Genomic DNA, 23,237 nt, shown 5'->3' on the forward strand with positions numbered 1-23,237 from the left:
TTTATATATTATTTCAATGACCTATTCAGCTGATGCGTGGATAATTAATGCTATCACACATTAGCTTCTAATTTTTCTCTTCTGTTTTCGTTTGGACCTGTGAAAGCACAGCTTCTGTTTTGCATGATCTGTTCGATCTCCAAGAAAGAAAGAAAGAAAGGTGCACCTGCTTGAAAGGTTTGTGGATATCTATAAAAATATTTGATATAATACATCATTTTATGCTATGGTTTAATATTTGAGATCACAAATGATGATATTCTGAATCGTTATTTCCATGTTTATACGCAGATCATTTGAATGCACAAAATGCACGGGCAGAAATCAGTGAGAGGGCGAGGATGAGAGGGGAAATGAGGAGAAACCGAGACAGAGAGAGAGAGAGAGAGAGAGAGAGAGGGAGGGAAAGAAAGATAGAGGGAGAGAAAGCGCAAGCGCAGTGGCAGCAGGAAGGGGAGGGAGAGAGAAATAATGAGATTGAAGGCGTGAGCATGAGAGAGAGACGCCGCCGTGCACGGTGACACACAGAGAAAGAGTGTTGGGGTTCACCTGACTTGAACAAGGGAGGGTATCTCCTCTGCTGCACACACACACACACACACACACACACACACACACACACAGGCTCCACGCACTGAGACATTTGCACGCGAGCAGGAAGCAGCATTTAGGAAGGCAGCCGTCTGCAGACCAGCAGCCATGACGGACACTGGTGAGTAGCTACTCGTCCAGCCTCTTGTTTCTGTTTGTCCACGCCGGGTTGATGGTTCTGGGCATGAAAGGTGGATAGAAGGACGGACGGATGGATGGAGGTGTAAATCCGGAGATGCATAGCGAAGCTGCACCACCCGGGAAAAGCTCACGTGAAGCCGCCGTTCCTCCTCGTCGCTCGACGAAATAAAGCGGTGAAGACGACGGGTGAAAGAGCGATCAACAGTTTACTCACAGATGGGAGGCGGAGCGGGAAGCGTCCGGCTTCAAAGTGATGTGACTTGCTGCAGAAACCGCTGCATTGGATAAGAATCCGGCTCCTCGGGGAGAGAATCCGGGAACCGGCTGACGCGAAACTGCAGTGATGGGTGAAATATTTGGGGAAATTATTGGTAGGAAACCGTTGGGATTATTTGCATTCGACACACGGCGCGTTGCGGTCGTATCCAGTTTCGTGTCCTCGACCCCCCGAGTTACATCTCCGCGTGACCCAAAGCCATTTTGCCGGAAGGTTCGGATGAGTTTTGCAGGCGTGCCGACCAGAAAGCTGCTGTTGTCTTGGATCAAGCTGCAGGAATATGGTGTTGAAGACGTCACGGTTGTGTCTGAGAAATGTTCCTTCCCAACCAGTAGAGACGGCTCAGGCGGAAAGAAGGGAACCCAGAAAACTGATTCTTTCAGTGAAAGGTCACGGGTGATTTTTCTGGTGTCCATTCGGTCCGGATTTCCAATTTATCCCCCCAAAAAAGTCGCAGGATCTGATGTAAGTGCTTGAAAAGCACCAGAAACAAATGGATATTTTCCGGTGTCGAAGAGGAGGTGCGTCCATGAAGACGGTCCTCTTGATCGGGAGCTTTAATTGTCTCGACGGGCGCGAGGGACGAGAAGAACCTTCCTCGTTCTGGTCCTGCAAACCAAATGTTTAGACGGTGATGCAAGAGTTGCGGACGAGTGAAACGTGGGTGACATCTAAACCTCTAAACTCTCAGAAAGCCAAGATGGAGGACGTCTCAAAGAAGACTTTCCCCGGTTGGACTCCAAGAGGGGGTCTTTCTTTGTGGAGCCTCCGTGGGTTTCTCCCAGGTTCTCCGGTGCAGAAGGTTCGAGACCATCCGTCCGGGGCGAACGCTCACCCAGGTCCCCCGTCCCCCCAAAACGACCCCCCCTGCACGGTAGGCAGGCGGGGTCGAAGGTCAAAGTGTCGGAGATGAAGTTGAACTAGAAGATCTAGGTGGTGCAGAAATGTACGTTTCAGCTAAATAACGGTGAGCCGAGAGGCGGCACAGAGACACGTCTTCTGCAGGAAACCCCAAAAAACTGGAGAATGTTTTGTTTTTCCAGCCGACTCGAATGAAAAGGTTGAGAACGGCGGTCGACGTAAACAGAGACTTGCGCCTCGAAGAGCGGGATTGGCGTTGACGGAAGGACGCTACCAGGCGCAGATGGTTAGGAGCGGAGAAATGTTGAAATGCGAGGGCTCTCGAGGGCTGCGCTCCCTTCCGGGAAAGAAGTAAATCACCGCGACGCACCGGAAAGAAAAGATCGCATGTATAGAATTATCCGGAGAGCCAAGCAGGCCTTCTGCCTGTTTGCAGAAATAATATGTTATAATATGCGCTGTGAGGTACCAGGTCCTCACACTCAAACGTTTCTCGGAGAGTATTTTTGAGAAGGATAGGATAAATATAAAAAAAAAAAAAAAAAACCTGAAGGAGTTTCAGCAAGAAAATCAATATATTGTAGATGATGTACAAAACCTCCGAGGCGTACGGAATAACAGATTTTTTTTTTTTTTTTTTTGGCAAACGCCAAAGTAATGGCGGACGTGCGGGGAAATCTACGAGGCGTTCGAAGCGACGGTTATTTCAGGCCGGAGACACGTGGACGGGGATGAAGCCATCCGCACTCCCCTTCTACGAGTCTTGTCGGGAAGACGGGGCTATTATTAGCCGGCGGACTCGACCTGTCCTGGCCGGGTCGTCGGAGGGGAAGATGCTAAGCGACGGATGGAGAGCTGATGGTGCTGGAGGCAGGAGGGGAGGCGTAGAGAAAAAGACCGGTAGTGTGTAAGGTGTGTGTCGTGGCAGCGAGGAAAGGGTGCAGCAAAAAAACACACACACACACACACACACACACGCATCGTGATGTGAACCTCACCCATGGTCTTGCTGGGGGTCAGCAGCTCACCCTGTTACTAATTATTATAATAACTTCAGATTATTGGTTTGTTTTTTTTATGTGAAACTAAACAAATTCTTTTGACGACTTCTTGGATTTTATTTTTATGCAGAATTGCCAAGAAAATGCCCCCTCAAACCAGGAAATAAAGTAATTGAAGAAAAAACATAAAAGGATATTTAATGGATATATAATTTTGTTGAAATGGAAATAACAATTTTCAACTCCTCCGCTATCGGATCGCGTATCATGCATCCCGACTTTCCTCTTGTGCAAGAGTGTGTGTGTGTGTGTGTGTGTGTGTGTGAGTGTGCGCGCAACGAGCTTCCTTATTGTACAGCAGCAGCTCTAATAAGTATCCTGGGGGACTCCTCCGCAGCACTCTATGGGACTGATTAGTAAATTGCTCATGTGTTCACTTGTCAAACACACATGGACCACATGGTCGTACACACACACACACACACACGCGCGCGTGCGGATCACAGAAGGCGTTGCAAGTCTTGAAATGCGGTTGTGGTATCAGTGTGATAGCCTGCAGCCTGGAGCAAGCAGGCTATTTTCATGCGACTTAGAGGGGATAAGCTGATTACCATCTGCAGGTCACTCCTTTCCACATGCACTGGTGTGTGTTCATTCCACGCCGGCAGCGGAGAACTAGCCTGTTCTGGCTTAAATTATAGTAGCTAATTGGGTTGTGCAAACCCCAACATAGACCTTCATTGACCATATTACTCATCGTACAGACTAAAATCGGGTAGGAGAGGAGAAGATAACGCAGTAAGAAACACGAGGACAATAAAACATTTGACTTGAGGTTCAGATCTGGAGCCAGTGAGGGAACATCGTAGATGTCGTCGATAAGAAAGGACGAGTTTGTTGCAGATTCGTTTCCAAGGCGGCTTACTGTATGACGGCACGGCCCGTCCCTTGCCGCCCCCGAATCTGCACTCCAAGCCTCTAAAAGCAAGGCTGAACAGCAACAAAATGCAAAGTTCCTGGACAAAAATGTTGCACTAAAGTGCCGACACCCAGGAATAGTCACTTCTTTTTGACCGGTGAGATGAGATTTGTCTCCCAATGTTGTTTTTTGCGTTGCCTGATGTCCTTGTGTTTGCTAAATGTACTGCAGGCTAACTCCCGGGCGGTACTGTTAGCAGGGTCTGAATGTTTTGAATGAAGATACGATCTCGATGAGACCCTGATATACGCCTAAAAATGGCTAACATATGGCTAACAGATGCTACTACATGGCTACCTAATCCTGATACATTGTGAAGAGATATATTTGAAATTAGCAAATACAATGTTGCTAATCACTATTTGCAATCGCTAAATGACGCAAATAAATGTCGCAGAATGAAGGTCACGACAGCTTAAAATAGGAGTGGGTGTTAATATCGGATAAAATGTGGTTAAATCGAGGTTATAAATGGACAATCAATGCTAAATCATAGCTAAAACAGGCTGAGCGCTATAACTGAATGTTAATAGATGATACCTGAAGTTGACATGAAGCTAAACAGCCCTGAAAATAGTGAAAGAATCAACCAACAGTCCATGTTGTCACCAGAAAAAGCCCAGGAGTGTGTTGACGTCTGGTCTTCCAGGAGTGGATCGTTGGACGATTATATCAGATGGTGTCATATATTTTAATAAAGTAAGACGGGTCGATGACAGATGGCGTCGTTATTATACAACGGGGAGAAACGCCAGTGGATCGACTGACGAAATCTGTTAAAAGCATCAGCGTATTTGGAAGGATCCCGAACAGATGAGAGCCTTAGAAAGAATCGCTACGTCGCGTCTTTAGCTTTGACTCAGCTGCTGGGACGGCGTCCCTCCCGTCGGAAGCTCGGCGGCCCGATTCCGCCCCTCACATCGAACCCCGAGTTGCTCCCGACGGCCGACACGGGACGGCTTGACTGCTTTCTAGTGGAACGCTTCAAAACGGCGAGGTGATAAAGCGCTATAAACAGAACGGCTGCTCGCTAAAATTGCGTCGCGATCACATCCCGACATCTGCGGAAAGCATCTTCAGAAATACTCGAGGATTACCTCCCTCTCGTGCCGTGAACTTTGTTTTTTTTTTTTTTCCGGTCTACCTAAGAACGTGCTACATCCTTGGAAGAAAGTGTGAAGTGGAAAACACTCGAATGAACGGAAACATTTACGATATCCGTGGCGGTGTTGAAATCGTTGCAGATTCTCTCAGTGAGGCTCTGAAGGCCATCAGCGTGAGCACGGAGCTCATCGAGGAGGAACTCAAACCCCATTTGGACGCGGTGCTGGCTGCGCTTTTGGAAAAGAGTAAGTCCTTTCCTTCTTGTTGCTTTTTCATCAAACTCTGTCGGCTTCGAGCGCTCCCGGTATATTTGTCATTGCGAACGTGTGATGGCGTTTGTCCACAGGGAAGGACGCTTCTGTTGACATCGCCCAGAGCGGGATCCTGCCCACGCTGGCCCAGGCTCTGAGGGGGAAGAGCAGCCTGAGCTGCCAGGTGGCTCTGGTCGTGGCGGAGATGGCCCGAGAAGGTGGGCGACCCAAACCGCCGTCGGCCCCGATACCGACAATAAGGACGTTCGGGGAAAACGGGTGCAAAAATTAATTGAGGACGGCGGATCTTTAGTCGTGAGATCGACGACGCCTGAGAGGCTGCAGAGAGGAACATGTTGAGGTTCTCTCCGGGAGGAGGAGGTCCGAACGGAAGATGTTAGTCGATGTGAGAGGAGAGGAAACCGACAAGAGGGTTTGACGGAGCGTGAAGATTTTACATTACATTACATTACATTTGGCAGACGCTTTTATCCAAAGCGACTTACCAAAGAGGACATAAGGACTGCAAATAACACTTGCAAATACAAGATGCACAGGAAATATACAGAACAGTAAGCTGGGGTTCGTGAGTTTTTGTTTTTTTTTTGACAAAGACATACACAAACGTACACACACACACACACACACACACACACTGCATAGCCTAACTTGCTGCCTAACCTGATCTGGGGCATCAGCGCAGTAAAAAGTCCTGAAAGAGAACAGTTTTTACCTGTTTCTTGGAGGTTGAGAGAGATGATGCTCGTCTTGTTGCTTCCGGAAGTTTGTTCCACCACCGAGGTAGTAGAACTGAGAACAGTTTTGCCTGAGATCGCTTAGAGCGAGCAGAAGGTCCTGCCAGAGATTTGCTTTGGTCAGCAACTCTTGTTCGTTACAACTGCTGGCTTTCCTCACATCATGTTTCTGCCATCTAAATAAAATAGTGGCTATCAGATCAATCAGAATCATTTTAAACTATTTTTGAGGGTTAGACTGAAGCACTAATATTCCCCCAAATAACCAATTGAGATTTTAAAAAAACAATTGACGGTCAAGCTTCAATAAATCAATGGCAGACAGAGAAGAAGCCACTTTCAATGGAAGTTCAATTCCTGAACACTTTGCTGAGAAATATCTGTATATTCATAAGGAGAAACAAAAAAAAAATGGAAATTTAAACATTTAAACATTTCAAAGCTTGTCGTCGTCTTAACTGTGTCATGTCTGCGCGGCAGCATCGGTCCGGGAGCCGTGCATCGAGGCGGGCCTGGTGAAGGTCCTGGTCCCTCATCTGAACAGCAACAACCCGGAGATGCTGCTCAACACCGGCAGGGCCATCGGACGCATCTGCTTCGACAACTGTGAGCGGACGCCGGACGGCCGGTCGGGGCTCCTCGTTCTTGGCGCGAATGCCACGGGGTTGGTTGGGGCGGCGTGGCGGTTTGGGCTTCTGAGAAGGTTCGGGTTCTCCGTGGAGCCTCCACCTTCTCCTGGTGTCTGCGTGGGCTTCCAAAGCCTCCGGTTCCTTCCGCGGTCCAAAAACATGCAGGAGGTTCATCGGAGAGCCTAAATCACCCAGATGTGTGAATGAGAGAGCGAACGTACGGGTAGATTTGGGATTAATTACATCTCAGCGCGTCAACTGGTGGATTTCTAATCCCAGTATTTCTGCAACGTCGGATTAAATCGTTAGAATATCAATGTTGAGATGAGATGCACTTTACTGAACCCATGCTTGGGAAACTGTTTTGCAGCAGCAGCAAGACGTTCAAGGACGACACAAGCTAATACTAAATAAATTACATAAACTCTGAAGTGTAAAAGTATAATCTAAAAAAACAATCTCTTTTTCCCAATAACTCATAGTGTACTATTTATTTTTATTTTAGTTAATACCTACATACTAACCCGCGTGCAATCTATCCACCCCAGCCTGCCCATAAGAGCATTTTGCTTTTTGTCTACAAAGCACATTTCACTTTATTACCTCATCTCTTCTCACTCATTATTGATAATGTTGTGCAGCACATTTTTCCTTGCGTTGCTTTTCTGCACCCAAAGGAGTAGCGTTCCAATCTCGTTGCGTCCTGCGGTGACAATCTCATCTTCATAAAAGCTCTTCACTTTGTGAGTCTGATGGAGGAGCGAGTCACATCCCGGCGCAGAGAAGATGGCAAAGGTCCGGCCAAAAGTCTCTCGCTGCATCTTCAGTCCTTTCATGAGCGAACATAAACACACCGGCCATTTTCTTTGTCTTACTTGGATCAATGCTGTTTGTGTTTTCTTTTGTTTTTCTGATTTGCATGGTGAATGAATGAAAATAGCATGGATACACACCTCATGTAGGCGTGTAGAACCAGGTCTAGGCAGGAATTTGCCAAACAGCTACTCGGTTTAGTCCAGGGGTCGGCAACCCGCGGTTCTTCCATCTTTACACTGCGGCGCCGAGCGGCTTGGGAAAATATATCATAAATATTTAATTGAAGAATATTTCATTTGTGTTAATTCCTTTTTTTAACTTTTAGTTCTAAGTTGGAAGATTATTGGGATCTTGAAATATTAAATAGAATTATATTTATTATTTTTTGCCGCTCAAAATAACGTCACACTGGCCAGTAAAGTCCCGATTTGCAGATGCTGTACGCAGAAGTTCAGGAGCAGAAGTCCCATAAACCAGATAAAATAAATATTTATGAAGATATTTTGCAAATATTTATTTTTTATTGTTTACTGACACAGTGATTTTTTCCCGATATATTTTTAAAATTCAGGTCAAGGCTCCGCTAAACGCTCTGAAAGCCCAAAGCTCAAAATGACTTCATTACATTAATAAAATTTAATTTTCTCCGCAATACTTTGTGAATTTCAGACGCAACACACGACACACTTGTTTATACAAAGTGTAAAGGTAATAAAAAGCAATATATACAGTGGTACCTTTATTTTAGACGTCAGAAAGTAATCGCGGCTCCCAGTGTTTTCTTTTCCGAGGAAACCGGGTCCAAATGTCTCTTTGGGTGTTGCCGACCCCTGGTTTAGGACAAGCTCGCCGATCTGCACGCGGAAGCCCGGCGTTGGATTTGCCTTTTTTTGTCGTGTGACTAATGCTTGTCGGTGAATCTCGGTCGCAGCGTATCAACAGGACCAGCTGGTTCAGAACGGCGTCATCCCGAGACTGGTATCCATCATGAGGGAGTATCCGGAGAACGACCCCCTGGTTAACGTTTGCCTGCTGGCCCTTTGTAACTTGGCAGACATGGGTAATTACCGAGTCACTTATCGTCATAGCAACCGATGGTTCTCTCTCCATCTAACCCCGTCCTCTGCATCCTCTTCTCTCACGGCGGTCAGGACAATAAACGGCCTCCCGCGCTGTTTGTGTTTGCAGACACTGCCAGGGAGGCGCTGGCCGAGCAGAACGTGGCGGACGTGCTGACGTGCCAGCTGAAACGTGCGCCCGACGCCGAACGCCGACACGTCATCTTGGAAATACTGGGAGCGCTCGGAGAGAGCGGTAAGAACGGCGGGCCGCTTCGGACCAACGCCCGATGGGGCGCAAATCGCTGCAAATCGTCTCACGGTTTAAAATGTGCATTTTCGTCTCTGGGTTGAAGAAGCGACCGGCAGCGCTTTCAGTGACAAGCGGTTCCAAACTGTGCCGGACTCACAACCATACTTTTAATGTCAGTAGCTGCCTATGTGTCAGCTTGTTGACCCTTTGTCAACCTGTAGTGGACTAGTTGCGTCACCACCACAACTACCCACCAACAATATGGGTTGAAGCACAACTCCATGAATGAATGAATGTCAACAGCGGCCCATAAGTCAGTGTGTTGACTACTTGTCAGCCCGTAGTGGACTTGTGTTACCACCAATACCGACCCGCAATATGGATTGAAGCACAGTTGAATGAATGAATGAATGCATTAATTAATATTTTGAATGTCAAAGTTGTGTTTATGTCATTGCATTGACTATTTGTCAGCCTGTGGTGGACTTGTTGTGTTACTACCACCACTACCCAATAATGATATGAGTGAATGAATGAATGAATGAATGAATGAATGAATGAATATCAATAGTTGTGTATATGTCAGTGCGTTGACTAATTGTCAGCCTGTAGTAGAGGTATTGTTACGACCCACCAATTACAAGGTATATAGCACGGTTGAGTGAATGAATGAATGAACAAATGAATGAATGAATGAATGTCAATAGTTGTGTGTATGTCAGGGCACTGACTGTTTGTCATCCTATAGTGAAATTGTTGTGTTACCATCACCACCACCCACCAACAATATGGTTTGGTGCATGACTGTATAGAAGAATGAATGAATGAATGAATATCAATAGTTGTGTATATGTCAGTGTGTTGACTAGCTGTCAGCCTGTAGTTGAATTCTTGTTACGACCCACCAATTATAAGGTATATAGCACAATTGAGTGAATGAATGAATGAATGAATGAATGAATGAATCGATTAATATTTTGAATGTCAATAGTTGTGTTTATGTCATTGCATTGACTATTTGTCAGCCTGTGGTGGACTTGTTGTGTTACTACCACCACTGCCCACCAATGATATGAGTGAATGAATGAATGAACTAATGAAGGAATGAAGGAATGAATGAATGAGTGGATGAATGAATATCAATAGTTGTGTATATGTCAGTGCATTGACTAATTTCCAGCCTGTAGTTGAATTATTGTTATTACCAACCAATTATAATGTATATAGCACAGTTGAATGAATGAATGAATGAATGAATGACTATCAATAGTTGTGTATATATCAGTATGTTGACTAATTGTCAGCCTGTAGTAGAATTATTGTTACGACCCACCAATTATAAGGTATATAGTAGTCGAGTGAATGAATGAATGAATGAATGAATGAATGTCAATAGTTGTGTTTATATCATTGCATTGACTATTTGTCAGCCTGTGGTGGACTTGTGTTACTACCACCACTACCCACCAATGATATGAGTGGATGAATGAATGAATGAATGTCAATGGTTGTGTGTATGCCAGTGTGTTGGCTAGTTGTCAGCCTGTGGTAGAATTATTGTTACGACCCACCAATTATAAGGTATACAGCAGGGTTGAGTGAATGAATGAATGAATGAATGAATGAATGAATGAATGTCGAAAGTTGTGTTTATGTCAGAGCACTGACTATTTGTCATCCTATAGTGAAATTGTTGTGTTACCATCACCACCACCCACCAACAACATGGTCTGGAGAATGAATGAATGAATGAATGTCAAGTTGTCTTTGTGTCACGGTGATGACGATTTGTCAGCTTGTCCTGAGTTCATAAGGGCTGGAGGACGGTTGCATGAATGAATGATTGAGCGGTTCAACACCTCCACTGACTGTCAGACGGAGGACGACACGGCACACGGGACGGTATCTGTTCCGTGTTCTTCGGTCCATTGAATCAGCAAATGGACGGAGCAGAACGCCGGACGCCTGCCTCGCCGAGCATTTCTCATTGAATCCCCGTCGAGCTCTGGTCTCGGCGCCCCCGCCGCTCCCTTTCAGACGCTGTCAGCAGCCGCTCGTGGCCTATCGATCTTTGACAGCGGGAACAACCAAACACCATCAAACTCATTGATTTGTAGGCTAAGAACATTTTGTAACCGGGAGAAAACGTGTTACTTTCCTGACAATAAATACTCCTCGCTTTTGGAATCGCCAAATCTGCATGGCTTTTGGTTCTTAAAAATTGATTTAGGCGGTAAAAGAATAGACCGTTTACGTGTCATTTTCTTCCTCGGTCATTTAATCGAACGCCCGATGTACGCGCTCCGAGGTCTCGATCCGGCTGTTCGTCCACACTTTCCACGACAGACGAAGAGGTCTTGTTGATCGCGGTTGCCGGGGTCAAGCGACCGACGTGAAACGGCGTCTCGCGCTGCATTCCAATGACCTCCGGGGTTGGAAACGGAGACTCTGCTGATACCAAACCATTTGGAACGGCGACATCTATGCAGAGCTAAATTTAGAATACCGCCCTGAACTTGCAAATGAAAGGACGACGTCCCGTGCGTGGTTGCGCGCTCGATCGGACCTGACCTAAGAGTGCGGCGTTTAAGCCGAAAACACGAAAAAGGTGTCGGAAAATAGATTTTTAATCCATTACGACACAAACATCTTTCCACGAACGGGGCTTTTTGTCAACACAGAATACAAAAAAAAAGTAAAAAATCCTCAAAATACTTTACCGCTTCCCTTCCATCAGATACTCTGAAGCTGCAGTTCGCTGAGTCTCGGGTGCCAGAGGCTTTATCGGAGATGATCCGGGGTCTGCAGGTAGGTTCCGACCCCCACGACCTCTGCAGCATCAAAATCGCCTCCAACCTGATGGTGTCCCTGCTCTTGGGAGGTGAGTAGCTCCGGTGGGACCTTGTTTTTACAGATCTGTACGCGCTCGGGGCAAAGATCTCGCTCGTCCTGCTGTATTTCATAACCTTCATCCTCTGCTTCGCACCTGTCATATCGGGTGGCCTGGAACACACACACACACACACTCACACACACACACTCAATTGCACACACTGTTTGTTTACTTTCAAGTGCCTGAGCCTAGATGATAAACTCAAAACCTCTACCTGGCAACTAGTTATGACCCGCTGACCCGATTGGACGTATGAGTCATGAAGAGCTCATACATTTTTTAATGCAGTTAAATAAAAAGTTTATCACCGTTGTTTGGAATCTTTGATTTTCTTTTGGGGCTTTTGAGCACCCGAGTTTGCGCTGCTTCACCTCACAAAGGTGCAATGGATTCCTGATCTGTGTGTTTGTTTGTTTGTTTAGAAGTTTATTAGGACAGTGTACAAATACATGAAGCACAGAGGCAGAGATGTTTGTAGCAGATTGTAGCTCATAGCTAATTTCCATCTGTAGTCCTGGACAATACAAATATATAACTGTATAAAATAGACAATATATACAATAGACAATATGATAGAAATATAATAGAATATAATAGACAATATAATATTATAACATAATATTATAATATTATAACAGCTGCACTACAATTTTTCCTTTTATCATACTATTGTGCACTCCTTACCTCACTTGTTACTAAGACACTTATAGTTTTATCACTTGTTTACTAAGACACTTTATAGTTTCACTGAGACACTTTATAGTTCATAGTTTATTTTTATTTCTAATTCTGCCTTTTTCTTTTTATTATTTATTACTGTTATATTTTCTGTAACTCTGGCACAACAATTTCCTTCGGGATTAATAAAGTTGTTCTTATCTTATCTTATCTTATCTTATCTTATCTTATGAAATATACAGATGGGCAATAAAATAACTATACAATATATAAACAGGCAATAAAATATGTATTTTGCAAGTTGAAAGTGCTATTGTTGTGATATTGTTGTGATATTACTTTGGTCACCTGGGGAACATCAGATGTTACCCTTCTGGCATTGCTAGCGTGAGCATGTTTGGTGCTCCAGAATCCAATTTTTAACGTCCCGTGTAAAGGTGTGAAAATCAGTCATGTTCTTAAGATTGTCTGGAAGCCCATTCCATTCTTTTATGGCTTTACAGGAAAAGGCAGATTTAGAAAAGGCGGACTTTCTTTTAGGGACATCGCAGTCTCCTCTAGACACCGACCTCAGCACTGGACTTGTGAGTTGGGAGCGAGTCTTGATGAAGGTCTGCTGGCAACAGTTACTGTGTTGATCATATATACAAGTTCAGGCTTGTTATGGTGGTTCCTAGAGAACGGAGCAGATGCAGTGAGGTGATGTGAGGCTGCAAAGCATTGCAGGAGGTCAGAATAGGACACACTGACCTGAGCTGACCAGAAGAAATCAGCTTTGGGACCGACGGTGTCGGTACCCTCTAGTGGCCAAAACAGGAACGACAGCAGTGCAAATCAGAAACAAAAGAAACCAAATTGCACGTCATGTTATAAAGTATAAACTTCTATTGTGTGTGTGTGTGTGTGTGTGTGTGTGTGTGTGTGTGTTTGTCAGATGAATCTATGCAGAAGTGTTTCGGCGAGGGTTCGGGTATGGTGTACACAGACGTCCTGTCGTGGCTGCAGAGCTCCAACACTCAGCTGCAGCTCTCTGGAGCGTTGGCCATCGCCAACTTTGCCAGGAATGGTGAGGAGATATCTTTACAGAAATTCCCACGGGCTCTTTTGCAAATTTATTTCAGGGTTTGAAAGAATGTTTGGTTTCCCCAAGCCGTAGCTGATGTGTGTGTCCTGCTTCTTCAGACAGCAACTGTGTGAAGATGCTGGAACTGGGTGTGGTTCCTCACATCCTCACCCTGCTGGAGCAGCACGTGGATGAAGGAGACGTGTCCGTCCAACACGCTGGACTCAGCGCCCTCAGAAACCTGGCCATTCCCGGTACGGATCTGAGCAAATAGTATGAATACCGTTCAATTAACTACGTACGATACGAAACTCAAGCACTACAGGAGATGAATGGTCAGAAGATCCGTGTCTGAGGAGGTTCTCCGGGTCTTTCGGGTCACGGTGGATTCTTGTTGAAATCTTCTTGTCGTTACAACCGGACTTGAATTTCTTCATTCTTCGTCCCGGAGCCTGAAGAACTGAAGAGGCCCAGTTTTCAACGAGAATGTTGTGAAAGAATAGCGAGTTAACGTTACTTTCGGACAAGAACCCGCTCCTTTTTTCCAACTGCTGCTCAAACAACGATGCGGCTGATTTATGTTTTTTAGGGGGCTAATGAGCTTCACGCCGCCAAAACATTTCGCCTTGTCACGTCGGACTGATGAAATTCCCATGAAATTCTGAGGCCGTTCAACTCAAGACGACAAACGGTTTTTAGTTTTAAGACCAAGATAGCCATCGGCTGGAGTCGGACAAAGCGGGGATGGAAAATGGATGGATGGATGGACTTTTCCTTGTGTTTTGATTATTATTAATCTTTTTCATCTGCCGTGTTGCAGCCACCGTTTGGAAAAAAGCATTTCCAGTACTTATTTGTGGCTATTACTGGTATGTATTTAATTCAAAGTTGCAGCCTCAGGGCGGCACTGGCCCGAGCCTCTCCAAGCCTGCCTTGGGGGGACACGGAGCAGTGTCTCCCTGTGCCGGTCCCAAGCCCGGATAAATGCAGAGGGTTGCGTCAGGAAGGGCATCCGGCGTAAAACTTTTGCCAAAACCAAATATGCGAGACAACCAAAACTATACCATACCGGATCGGTCGCGGACCGGGTTAACAACGACCGCCATTGGTATTGATGACCTACAGGGTACTAATGGAAATTGGGCTACTGTGGGTCAAAGAACAAGAACAAGAAGAAGAGGAGGAGTGCGTGTTCGGAAGCAGAGAGAGAGGAGGAAAGGAAAGAGTCTGGGACTGAGAGTAGGGACTTTGAACGTTGGGACTATGACAGGAAAAGGTAGAGAGTTGGTGGACATGATGCAGAGAAGGAAGGTGGATATACTGTGTGTCCAGGAGACCAGGTGGAAAGGTAGTAAGGCGAGAAGCTTAGGAGCAGGCTTTAAGTTGTACTATTATGGTACTGACAAGAAGAGAAATGGAGTAGGAGTTATCTTGAAGGAGGAGTTTGTTAGGAGCGTCCTAGAGATGAAAAGAATGTCAGATAGACTTCTGAGTCTGAAACCGGAAATTGAAGGTGTGATGCTCAATGTTGTTAGCGGCTATGCCCCGCAGGTGGGATGTGAATCTGAAGAGAAGGAGAAGTTCTGGAATGAGTTAGATGAAGTGATGCAGAATATTCCCAGAAATGAGAGAGTGGCCATTGGTGCAGACTTCAATGGGCATGTCGGTGAAGGCAATAGAGGGGATGGAGAAGTGATGGGCAGATTTGGTATCCAGGATAGGAATGCAGAGGGACAGATGGTGGTAGATCTTGCAAAAAGGATGGAAATGTCTGTAGTGAACACCTTTTTCCAGAAAAAACAGGAACATAGGGTAACTTATAAGAGCGGAGGTAGGAGCACGCAGGTAGACTACATTTTGTATAGACGGGGTAACCTGTAAGAGATCAGTGACTGCAAAGTAGTTGTGGGTGAGAGTGTAGCCAGACAGCATAGGATGGTGGTTTGTAGGATGACTCTGGTGACAAGGAAGATGAAGAGGACAAAGACAGAGCAGAGGACAAAGTGGTGGAAGCTGAAAAGGGAGGAGTGTTGCATGGTTTTCAGGGAGGAGTTGAGAAAGGGTCTGGGTGGTCAGGGTGAGCTTCCAGATGATTGGACAACAACAGCTAGTGTTATCAGGGAGACAGGTAGAAGAGTACTTGGTGTGTCATCTGGAAGGAAAGTAGATAAGGAGACTTGGTGGTGGAATGAGGAAGTGCAGGAGTGTATACAGAGAGAGCGGTTAGCGAAAAAGAAGTGGGATACTGAGAGGACTGAAGAGAACAGACAGGAGTTCAGGGAGGTGCGGCGAAAGGTAAAGATAGAGGTAGCAAAGGCAAAACAAAGGGCTTATGATGACTTGTATGCTCGGTTGGATAGTAAGGAGGGTGAGAATGATCTATACAGGTTGGCGAAACAGAGAGATAAAGATGGAAAGGATGTACAACAGGTCCGGGTGATAAAGGACAGAGAGGGAAATGTATTGACAGATGCTAGAAGAGTGATGGGAAGATGGAAAGAGTACTTTGGAGAACTGATGAATGTGGAAAATGAAAGAGAGGCAAGGGTAGAAGAGGTGATTATCGTAGACCACAAAGTAGCAAAAATTAGTAAAAGTGAAGTGAGGAAGGCATTGAAGACGATGAAGAGTGGAAAAGCAGTTGGTCCTGATGATATACCTGTGGAGGTGTGGAAGTGTCTAGGAGAGGCAGCGGTAGATTTTCTGACTAGATTATTCAACAGGATCTTAGAGAGTGAGAAGATGCCTGAAGAATGGAGACAAAGTGTGATGGTGCCTATTTTTAAGAATAAAGGGGATGTGCAGAATTGTGGCAACTGTAGAGGGATAAAGTTGATGAGCCATACAATGAAGTTATGGGAAAGAGTAGTGGAAACTAGACTGAGAGCAAAAGTCAGCATTTGTGAACAGCAGTATGGCTTCATGCCTAGGAAGAGTACTACAGATGCAGTATTTGCGTTGAGAATGCTAATAGAAAAGTACAGAGAAGGCCAGAGGGAGTTGCATTGCGTTTTTGTAGACCTAGAAAAAGCATATGACAGGGTGCCAGGAGAGGAGCTCTGGTATTGTATGAGGAAGTCTGGAGTGGCAGAGAAGTATGTTAGACTGGTGCAGGACATGTATGCTCGCTGTGAGACACTGGTACGGTGTGCTGTAGGGGTAACAGAGAAGTTCAAGGTGGAGGTGGGAATCCATCAGGGATCAGCTCTGAGCCCCTTCTTGTTCGCAATGGTGATGGATAGGCTGACAGATGAGGTTAGACAGGAATCCCCATGGACCATGATGTTTGCGGATGACATTGTGATCTGTAGTGAGAGCAGACAACAGGTAGAGGAAAATCTAGAGAGGTGGAGGTATGCTCTGGAAAGGAGAGGAAAGAAAGTTAGTCGCAGCAAGACAGAATATATGTGTGTGAACGAGAGGAACTCGGGTGGAGCGGTGAGGCTACAGGGAGTGGAGATCAAGAAGCTGGAGGATTTCAGGTACTTAGGGTCAACAGTCCAGAGCAACGGAGAGTGCGGAAAAGAGGTGAAGAGACGGGTCCAAGCAGGTTGGAATGGGTGGAGAAAAGTGTCAGGGGTACTATGTGATAGAAGACTATCGGCCAGAATAAAAGGAAAGGTGTACAAGACAGTGGTGAGACCAGCGATGATGTATGGACTAGAAACTGTTCCAATGACCAAAAGACAGCAGGCAGAACTAGAGGTTGCAGAGATGAAGATGTTGAGGGTCTCTTTGGGAGTGACCAGGATGGAGAGGATCAGGAATGAGTCTATCAGAGGGACGGCACATGTCCGATGTTTTGGAGAGAAGGTCAGAGAAGCCAGACTGAGATGGTTCAGTCATGTACAGAGAAGAGATAGTGAATATATTGGTAGACGGATGCTGGAATTGGAGCTGCCAGGCAAGAGGTCTCGAGGAAGACCAAAGAGAAGATTTATGGATGTAGTGAGAGAGGATATGAAGGTAGTTGGTGTGAGAGAGGAAGATACAGAGAATAGGGTTAGATGGAGAAAGTTGACTCGCTGTGGCGACCCCTAACGGGAAAAGCCGAAAGAAGAAGATTTAATTCAAAGTTTAGACAGGTGCCTATATATGTACACGCAGATTTATTTCGTTATTTTTAGTCGGTGCGGCTTATACTCAGGTGCGCCCAATAGTCCGGAAATGACGGTAATAGTGATTATGAGTGGGAAAACTTGCTAAAAGCCCCTTGATGTTTGACTTTTTGTGTCTTGGTTGCTCTGTCCCATAACTGTCAACATTCACTTGGGCGCTCCAGGGCTGGCTTGTCCACGAACCCACAAGGATCAGTTATATTCCATGTACGTATGTGCGCACCAGGCCTCCTGATTTGACACAATCTTCTGCATCTCCAGTGTTTTTGCAGATTAGAGGAAGAAGACTTTCTGCTTACTGGTAATAATCGGTACAAAGAGTTGGCCACGGTGGGCCGTGTCTTGAACGGCCTCCTGGATCGCCTCCCTCTGCAACGCCACAACACATGTTGTCTCTTGCTTAATACCTCCATCTTCAGACCCTTCTCTCAAAGCTCCAAGAAAAATCTTCTGGGTAGCACTTGGTGTCCAGTGTTTCCTTCGCACCCACACTATTTGCCAACTTAGTCTACATGCTAGCCATGGTTGTTTCTTCCAGCGACCAACAAGGTGCGGATGCTGGACGATGGAGTGACCGTGAGGATAAAGAGCTTACTGCGCTCTGACATGCCGCCGGTTCAGTTCAAACTATTGGGAACACTGCGCATGATGGTGGACGGACAGGGTGAGTGTCTCTGCAGAGCATCTTCAAGCATGGTAACCATGAGGCTGTTGGAGTATCACCTTCCCTTAGGAAACCATTGGAACAGTCTTCATTGATGTAACCGTAGCGCAATGTCATTTCCGTGCATTTCCGGCCCACATGTGTACACATAGATTTATTTAGTGAGTTTCAGCCAGTGCGGCTTATACTCAGGTGCGCCCAATAGTCCAGAAAATATGTTAACCCTCATATTACCTTAAGGGTCAATTTGACCCATTTCACCCATTGACCCAATGGGTCAAATTGACCCTTAACATAATATGAGGGTTAAACAACTTTTAGATGGCATATGCTCATTTACAGTACTACGAGGAGAGATACCGCATTATCTTTGACTCCCCACCAGTTGTGGGGATAAATCTTGTAAGGTAAATTTAAAGCAGATACCATCGGCTCCAAATAAGGTGATGTGTAAGTGACAGCACTCCGAGTTTGCAATACTTTATATTATAAAGCAGTGGTCAGGAACCAATGGCTCGCGAGCCATATATAATATATGGCTCTTCCAGTGATGCCATATGGCTCCCAGACAATTTTGAGTTGAAAAGGAAAAATTAGTTTGGAACTGATTTTAAAATACTTGTGATATTTCTTCATCATAATTTTAGGGTTAGATGGAGAAAGTTGATTCACTGTGGCGACCCCTGAAGGGAAAAGCCCAAAGAAGAAGAAGATTTCTTCATAATACTGTGTCATTTTAAAGTAAACAGAAATTAGATTCGAAGATAAATTTCACAGGTCACCCGTGGGTCGGGTCGGGAACCGTTGGCTTCCGAGCGCATCTGGGTCGTTGTGAAGGTGAAGAAATTAATTTGATCAAATAGCCGACTACTTAATCCGCATTAACCCTCGTAACGGAAAAGATGGCGACAAAGAAAAAAAAGACGATGATTACTGTGCGTTCCAGGCTGCGTGGACGGAGGAATTTACATTCGGATCTGCAGTTTGTCTAATATGCTATGATAAAATTGCATAAATGAAACGGTCAAATATAAAGCAGCACTTTGAGCAAATCCATGCTGCACCAGAGGTCGCATTAAAAGTAAGACGTGTTTCATTTTTTGTGCGTTAAAAATACTATATGGCTCTCGATGAAACATATCAAGAAATATTTGGCTTTTATGGCTCTCCCAGTCAAAAAGGTTCCCGACCCCTGTTATAAAGTATCAAGTGCATGCAAACACAAACTCCTGGTGAGGTGAAACCATGACACATTTGACGGCATGATAGAATAGCGGCAGACTTTGTTTGTTTTTTTTGTGCATCCACAGCGAGTGCATCATGTGTAATATTATAATTCTTCATATGTGACCTTTCACGCAAACCGCCGTTTGCCGTTGACATCAGAGGAGGCCGCCCTGGTGCTGGGCAGAGACGCCGCCATGCTGTCTCGGGTCATAGAGTGGTGTGAAGCCAAAGATCACGCCGGGGTTCGAGGGGAAGCCAGTCGCCTGTTAGCCGCCCTCATTCGACACAGTCGCAGCCCCGTGAGTGTTTACACCTTTGCGAGCTCGTGATTTTACGCCCGCGTGCTGAGTTTCCTCCCCGTTCACAGGAAGTCGTGCGCGCCGTGGGAAAAGCCGACGGGATTCGGCATCTCATTTCCATGGCGACGAGCGAGCACGTCATCATGCAGAACGAGGCCCTGGTCGCCCTGGCCATCGCATCCGCAATTGATATCGGTAAAGCGGTTTGATTTCCCTCCTCCAGAATGTTACGATGAAAAGATAAAGATGGACACGATATGTCTAGTTAGCTCAGAACACAATCATACACGATCTTAGTTTAGCTTGAGAAGATCGAGCGTGTTTGCAGACGACGCCGTTATCAAACGTGTCATTTTCATTTAGCTTGCAAAAATAACAAATGGTTGGTGAAACTTTCTACGTTAATCGTCCCGTGCAAGACAAATTTTATCCTTCCTCTGTATTATGTTTGTCTATTTTTACTATATTGACTAGTCAAACTAAATTCTGCTTTACCGAAACGTTTTTATTTATCGAGCTGACCGTGACAAGAACACGGATCTTCCGGATTGCCTCGTACTATAATGACTTCTGCACATGCAGAACGTGCAGGCGAAGAAGTCCAGAATATTAATGAAAATAGGTGATAATTTGGTAATCACATAATTTTATCACAGTTAAATGACTTCATTCTAAATAGATTTTATACTGTATGTACTTTATGTCTGTGGAAGGTCTGAAAAATAACAAGTAGCACATGTAGCCTGTGTCATAATCAAACCATCTGGCCTATACGCAATTTTCATGAGATAAATAGATAAAAAAAAGAAAGACAGAATGCCTTTTTAATTGATCGCAATTCAATATATTCTATGATATTATAGAGGTATCTAATCAGCTTTATTACCATGTCAATAGATTAGCAAAGGTGTTGATCTTGTAGTGATAGCAGGGGTGAAGATAATAATTCTGATTAGAGGTTTTATTTCTGCAAACCAGATATCAGATCTGGATGTATTGTAATGCAGGCGTGGAGAGGAAACAGAGCGAGCAGCTGCTGTTGCTCTATTATTAGACCCAAAGATAGAAACAATATAAAGCCAAACACGTGAGCCAGTAATGCAGGTTTTCATTAAAAAAAAGTAAACTGATGTCGTGTGTGTGTGTGTGTGTGTGTGTGTGTGCCCCATGCAGACTCTATGAAGGACCCGTTCAGGGAGGCGGACCTGCTATCCATGCTGAAGAAGATGCTGGAGGATCCTACGGGCGCAGTAGAAGTCAAGTTCAGTGCTTTAGGTCTGATCTGCAGCCTGGCCAACAACAGTACGTGTCCTCGCCACCGTCACACATTCACTTTTAGATCAATCCATCTAGAAATTGCCGTCTCTGTTAGGAGCTTGCAATGTCCAGCGGGGGCAACTACCAACTTGAAGGATGATCACATGGGTCAAAACGCTGATGAAATCACACCAACTAAGTGGAAAAGCCTGTTTTATTTGTCCAAACAGACAAAAAGGCTCTTATCAAACTGTTCTGAGAATATGGAAACCTAAGATTCATCAACCTGTCTCATAATGGCGAGAAGGAGAAATGAAAATAAATGATGTCGCGATGACTTATCGATGACTTAAGTGGATCCAAACAAAGAAATTCATTACCGGTTCAATTTGATTTGAGCTCCAAACACGCGTTAGCCGTTTCCCTGAGACATTAGCTGACCCGTGGCTTACAAAAGCATCCGAACGTGTGAAACAATGCATGTTTTTTCAATTGGAAATCAATTTGGACGTCGGATTTGAGCGTCCACTAATGAGCTCCTCTGTTCCGTCTTCTCCAGGCTCGATGAAGGAGCAGTTGGACTGCGTAGGTATGAAGGAAAGCCTGGGCAAACTGAGCGAGCACGGCAGCAGCAAGCTGGCGTCGCAGGCCACCTCCGTACTGGCCACCCTCAATGACGCCACGGCCTGAAGCGACTCATCACATGCTCTGTCGTGGATGTGCTTTCATTCATACTGTTGCACAAACAATGCTTAATGGTCGGTTACTGTTCTAAAATAGCACTTGTTCGGGGCAATAATATTCAATTTAGTTAAAACAGGTGATCTGTTTATGGATAATGGCAGCAACATCATCCAATGACTATGTATATATGCGTATATATATACATATATGTATATATAGTAAAACCATTACATTTGAACTGTCAATCAATCCGTCCGTCTTGTCCTGTCTCGTCACGTTAGCGACTATTTGGACACTCTGGGTTTTGGCAAGAGACGGTCAAAGGCTTCGGTTACTTCCGCAAAACCACTGAAAATGCAAACACCTTGTCATATTGATCGGCTTTTTTCGCAGCGCCGAACTGGTCCGAACTGGCTCCGGGATTCTTGTTTAACTCTGCAGACGGATGTAGACGCAGGCAGAAAGATAATAAAGAAGAATACAATAGTTAGCTTCCAACGCTTTGTTATATGCTGTACATACCAACAGCCCACAGAGGAATTCTACAGAAGCACAAGGTGAAGATGACACACACACACACACACACACACACACAAAATAACCCTGTTTATATACAGTGTAGATTCATTCCAATGAGAAAAGGTTTTTTTAAGTATTGTAGAACGGCTGCTTATCAAGAAAAGAAAGCATGTATTCGATCCAACATAATAACCAGTGGATGAATTATGTTCAGTGTATATCTGTACGAACAGTAAATGATGTAAACAAAAGTATTTATGACTCAACGGTTCTGAGTGAAAAGATCTGTATATTTTTCATGGAAGAGCATTTATGACGTTTCAGAGCTTTGTTCTATAGCCAGCACAATAAAGTTACGTAATGTCTTCCTCAATGCATCTCTGGCGCTTTCTCCTATACCTCCATATTTAAAAGAAATACTTTTTTTGTAGCATTCAACTACACTTACAGCACAACATCATTTCTTTATCGCTGAAAATTGCACCAAATTAGACGTCACGAATCGGATTGGATGAAATATGAACTTCATGCTAATAAGATTTCACATCTTATTTCCTATCAGGTAATATCAACTGGACTCTTTCAACACAATTTTTTAAAATAGATTAATTTTCGACAAGTTAAACACAACTATTTATGAATACTGGTGCACACTTGAAGTTCAACCCACTGAAATAAATGAATTTTACTTGCTTCCAAACGTCCTCTAAATGCACTCAATATGTCAATTTGTTGTTTGTTTTTTTTAATACAATTTCATAATAAGTAATATATCGAGGGACTCATCAAGGTGTCATATTTCCAGTCTAAACATTTGGCCCTTCTGTGTTTGTCCCTGATAATTTCTAAACGTGAACTTGTTTGAAATCATCTATCATCGTATCGTATATGTTTTGATCCAAAAAGTCTACTTTGTGTTAAAGGCAAGATGATTAGTTGAGGTGAGGTAAGATGGACTTTATTAATCCAACGACAGAGAAATTCAATTGACACAGGGTTGACATGTAGGGCAGAGCTGTCAAACATGGACCCGTAACAGTCTAAATATAACTAAATGTAATGTAAAATAAATGTAACTACTCCTTAATGTTAAATATCTCTGAATTTATTACTTGTTTA

At 44.6% G+C, this 23,237-nt stretch overlaps 1 protein-coding gene and 1 long non-coding RNA gene across 2 annotated transcripts; one reads left to right on the forward strand and one right to left on the reverse strand.

Annotated features, from left to right (window-relative positions):
• Positions 1-453: 453 nt before the first annotated feature.
• On the forward strand, positions 454-22,487 carry LOC147236079 (rap1 GTPase-GDP dissociation stimulator 1). Its single transcript, XM_086163669.1, has 14 exons — positions 454-712; positions 5,095-5,199; positions 5,301-5,423; positions 6,441-6,566; positions 8,337-8,465; positions 8,594-8,719; positions 11,454-11,597; positions 13,222-13,353; positions 13,470-13,604; positions 18,007-18,132; positions 19,519-19,658; positions 19,727-19,853; positions 20,832-20,960; positions 21,475-22,487. The coding sequence occupies exons 1-14, from the start codon at positions 700-702 to the stop codon at positions 21,603-21,605; spliced, it is 1,686 nt and encodes a 561-aa protein (XP_086019795.1). The 5' UTR covers positions 454-699; the 3' UTR covers positions 21,606-22,487.
• Positions 7,283-11,575, reverse strand: LOC147236080 (uncharacterized). The gene is made up of 3 exons (XR_015107403.1): positions 11,437-11,575; positions 7,543-7,657; positions 7,283-7,418 (listed from the first exon to the last, which is right to left on the reverse strand). It is a non-coding gene; the product is annotated as an uncharacterized LOC147236080 (long non-coding RNA).
• Positions 22,488-23,237: the final 750 nt, after the last annotated feature.

The sequence above is a fragment of the Fistularia commersonii genome, chromosome 2 (genome assembly GCF_037954325.1).
Source record: "Fistularia commersonii isolate RoL2024-O1a breed Wild chromosome 2, RoL_Fcom_v1.0, whole genome shotgun sequence".
In the NCBI taxonomy this organism is placed as follows: Eukaryota; Metazoa; Chordata; class Actinopteri; order Syngnathiformes; family Fistulariidae; genus Fistularia; species Fistularia commersonii.

What these genes read in the sequence shown, in the direction of transcription:
- LOC147236079 (XM_086163669.1), top strand. An exon ending in GGGAGCGCTCGGAGAGAGCG is followed by an intron (nt 8,720 to 11,453) that starts GTAAGAACGGCG and finishes CCCTTCCATCAG; the next exon opens with ATACTCTGAAGCTGCAGTTC. An exon ending in CGCCAACTTTGCCAGGAATG is followed by an intron (nt 13,354 to 13,469) that starts GTGAGGAGATAT and finishes CTGCTTCTTCAG; the next exon opens with ACAGCAACTGTGTGAAGATG.